At 36.1% G+C, this 2,852-nt stretch overlaps 1 protein-coding gene across 1 annotated transcript; it reads right to left on the bottom strand.

Annotated features, from left to right (window-relative positions):
- Positions 1 to 430: 430 nt before the first annotated feature.
- LOC148623440 (uncharacterized) lies at positions 431 to 2,493 on the bottom strand. Its single transcript, XM_088565233.1, has 2 exons — positions 2,357 to 2,493; positions 431 to 2,045 (listed from the first exon to the last, which is right to left on the bottom strand). Exons 1-2 carry the CDS (start codon positions 2,417 to 2,419, stop codon positions 996 to 998), a joined length of 1,113 nt encoding a protein of 370 aa, XP_088421359.1. The 5' UTR covers positions 2,420 to 2,493; the 3' UTR covers positions 431 to 995.
- Between the last annotated feature and the right edge of the window lie 359 nt (positions 2,494 to 2,852).

The raw sequence follows: 2,852 nt of genomic DNA, 5'->3' as shown, positions 1-2,852 counted from the left end.
AGTTAACAGGATCTGTTTTACACTGGTAATCGCACGTTTATGTACTTGGACTTCGGTGTTTTTTAAATTGCGCTTCGGTATTAAATGGAAAGATGTTTAAATTGTTTCTACTATGTATTATACTGATGTACTCAGGTGGATACTCACGTTACTAGACAGTAAAATTATGTTCTATTTGAAAATCAACATTGACACCTTTATCACAAATAGATCGAGCCATTTTTTTTCAGTTCACCTTCACCTTTGTGAATTTCCAACAGGTGCAAGAAAACCATGGACACGTGACCCTATGTATTACAATGTAGCAAAATTGATGTCAATTATGAATGGTCGTTATCAAACTCCATTACAATGTAATTTTTATTTCCTGTTGACCTGTGTGCATGCTTATCCCAAGCGTGGGAAAAGCTAATGAAAGAATGAAAAGAAATCTCAATAATTAACATTTTTAATGTTCAAACATCGGCTTCCTAGCCATATAAATACAAAATGATATGAAATATAAACAAGATGGATTCCATGGAACGTGAAATTAATAACATCTTTGGTGATTTCATATTTCAATATATAAAAAATAGCATTCAATTTGAATGTGAACTTGAACGAAATTATCAAATGTTAATAAAAAAAAATGGACATTACGATAGGTAACAATAATGAACAACTCTAGTTTCTTATATAGCCAAACGAACAGTAAGGCGAAATGTGGACTTCTTGCAAAATAGCACAACTGTGTAAAAACCCTTTAATTGGGTTATAAAAAAAACGTAATACTTATATGAACTGGAATAACATGAACGTCCTATCGCAATACATAGGACTAAGACATAAGAAAAACAACCACTTTCAGTGGAAGAAATAAAGGTAATGTTTTAGGTCCCTCGAACATAGAAAAAATATCCACTTTACAAGTGGCACATATCAAAACTGTTAAATCCAACAGCATCCGCATCAAATAAATAAAATAAATATAAATAATAAAGAAGCAGTACACTTTAATCGTCCTGGGATAACGTATTAAATATTGGAAGGCGCAACTGCTTGCTAATGTCCAATGGAGACCCGTAAGTGTTCTGAGAAGAGAAGCTGCCACTACTGCTAACACTACTAGCACTTCCAATACTGTCTCCTGAGATGCTATCGGGAGGGGAGGGGGGAGCTGGAATCGATTCCCACTCTCCGAACACGTTGTGGTTGTTGTTGTTCGTATTACGTTGTAAAGACAAAATCGTGTGAAGCTGTTGACTTAAAGCGTCCACAGAGATGTTGTTCAAATTGTTCACGTTATTCATTTGAGTTTGAACATTCAACGGCCGTAACAAAGATGCGATTGTCTGAAGATCGGCGGAATAATTGAACACAGGACTGCTGGAAGTGGAGGAATTCCCTGACAAGCTGCTAGAACAAGAAAGACGACTGAAATCGTCACTGGAAGCCGGGCTCAGACTCGGGCTGTCACTGGACGGTGGGGGTATAATGTCAGATCCACAGAAAGAAATAGTAGAAGGTCGCCTGACAGACGTCGGTGGAGGCGAAGTCTGATGATTTTCCGGACTTTTGGCCATGTCGGACATCTTTGTCTCATCTTCGTTGTGCACAAAATGACATCTTGGGCCATACGGGCAAAATCCAATAGTGTGGAATGTACGACACAATTCGGTTTTGTATTTAGGGTGTCTGTTCAATGTACGTAACTCGTGAGCACCGTGTGCAAACTGACACTTGTCACCATATTTACAATGACCGCTTTCCTCAAACGGACGACACAATTCAGTCTTGTAACGGCTGGAATTCACATTTCTCTGCTGCAAATTAACATTACTGACTGGTCGTTCCCCAATGGGATCACTGATACTACGGTCCAACTTGCGGTGCAAATTGTCCTGTGTTTGATTTAGTTCTTGTGCTGACATAGTAAGGGCACTTTGCTGAGTTATCGTGATAAAAGAGCTGGTCGACGAAACATTTCTATTCCTACCAGTCATCATAGCGCCAATAGTGGCCCTTCTCTCAGCGGTATACTGTTTCAACTGATTTCTTCGATTCTGAAGGAGAAGAAAATGAAATTATTTACGCAAGAGTCAATGGTCCTAGATTCCATTCACATTTAAGTACCGCATTTATCAGTGGTAGTAAAACTACAATTGTAAATCCCGCTTATTCCAAACGAATATTGCAAATGCATATAAAAACAGATAATGCAAAATTCTGAACACAAAGATTTAAAATAAAGATATTAACAATTCATCAGCACGTTGACATTATAAGAAAATTACTCCATAACGAATATCAAAAATTAATATCCATCATATTCTACAAATATCTATGCAAGAAAATATACAAAAGCAATAATTACCTGTTGCAAAACATCTCCAACATCATAAAATGCAGATATTTGAGCAGTAGACATTATGTCCATACACTAACAACAAATTAATACTGAATATTTTCAAAAGACGTACATCCGATTCATACAATTTCTTCAAAACAACTGCTAACCATGTGCTTCGATTGAATATATATTCGATGGTGGGCGGGGATTATAAGTAATTATTTGAGGTAAAATGGGCGGAGCGTAAACCTGTCAGTAAAAATAAAGAAATCGGTCACGAATTCTGATTGGTTAACAGCGGAGTAATTTTATCTTTTCGTGAAATTGTTGTAAACAAGTGTGTTTTTACTCAATTAATTTATTAAATTTTAATGGAAACAAAGAGCATATTCATTTTTCTTGTAATTGTTTATTATTATTTTTAATTGAATGGTTACACTGGTGACATTTTTCTCTAAAGATATTGACTACTTTCGATTAAAACTGGGGTTTTAGTAACGTATGGCAGTTCTACTTTGAC

Source organism: Perna viridis, chromosome 2, assembly GCF_037379345.1.
Source record: "Perna viridis isolate PV_CMFRI_1.1 ecotype Kerala chromosome 2, ASM3737934v1, whole genome shotgun sequence".
NCBI classification, from domain to species: Eukaryota; Metazoa; Mollusca; class Bivalvia; order Mytilida; family Mytilidae; genus Perna; species Perna viridis.
The sequence above is the reverse complement of the archived record's forward strand: the minus strand, read 5'-3'. Positions and strand labels throughout refer to the sequence as shown.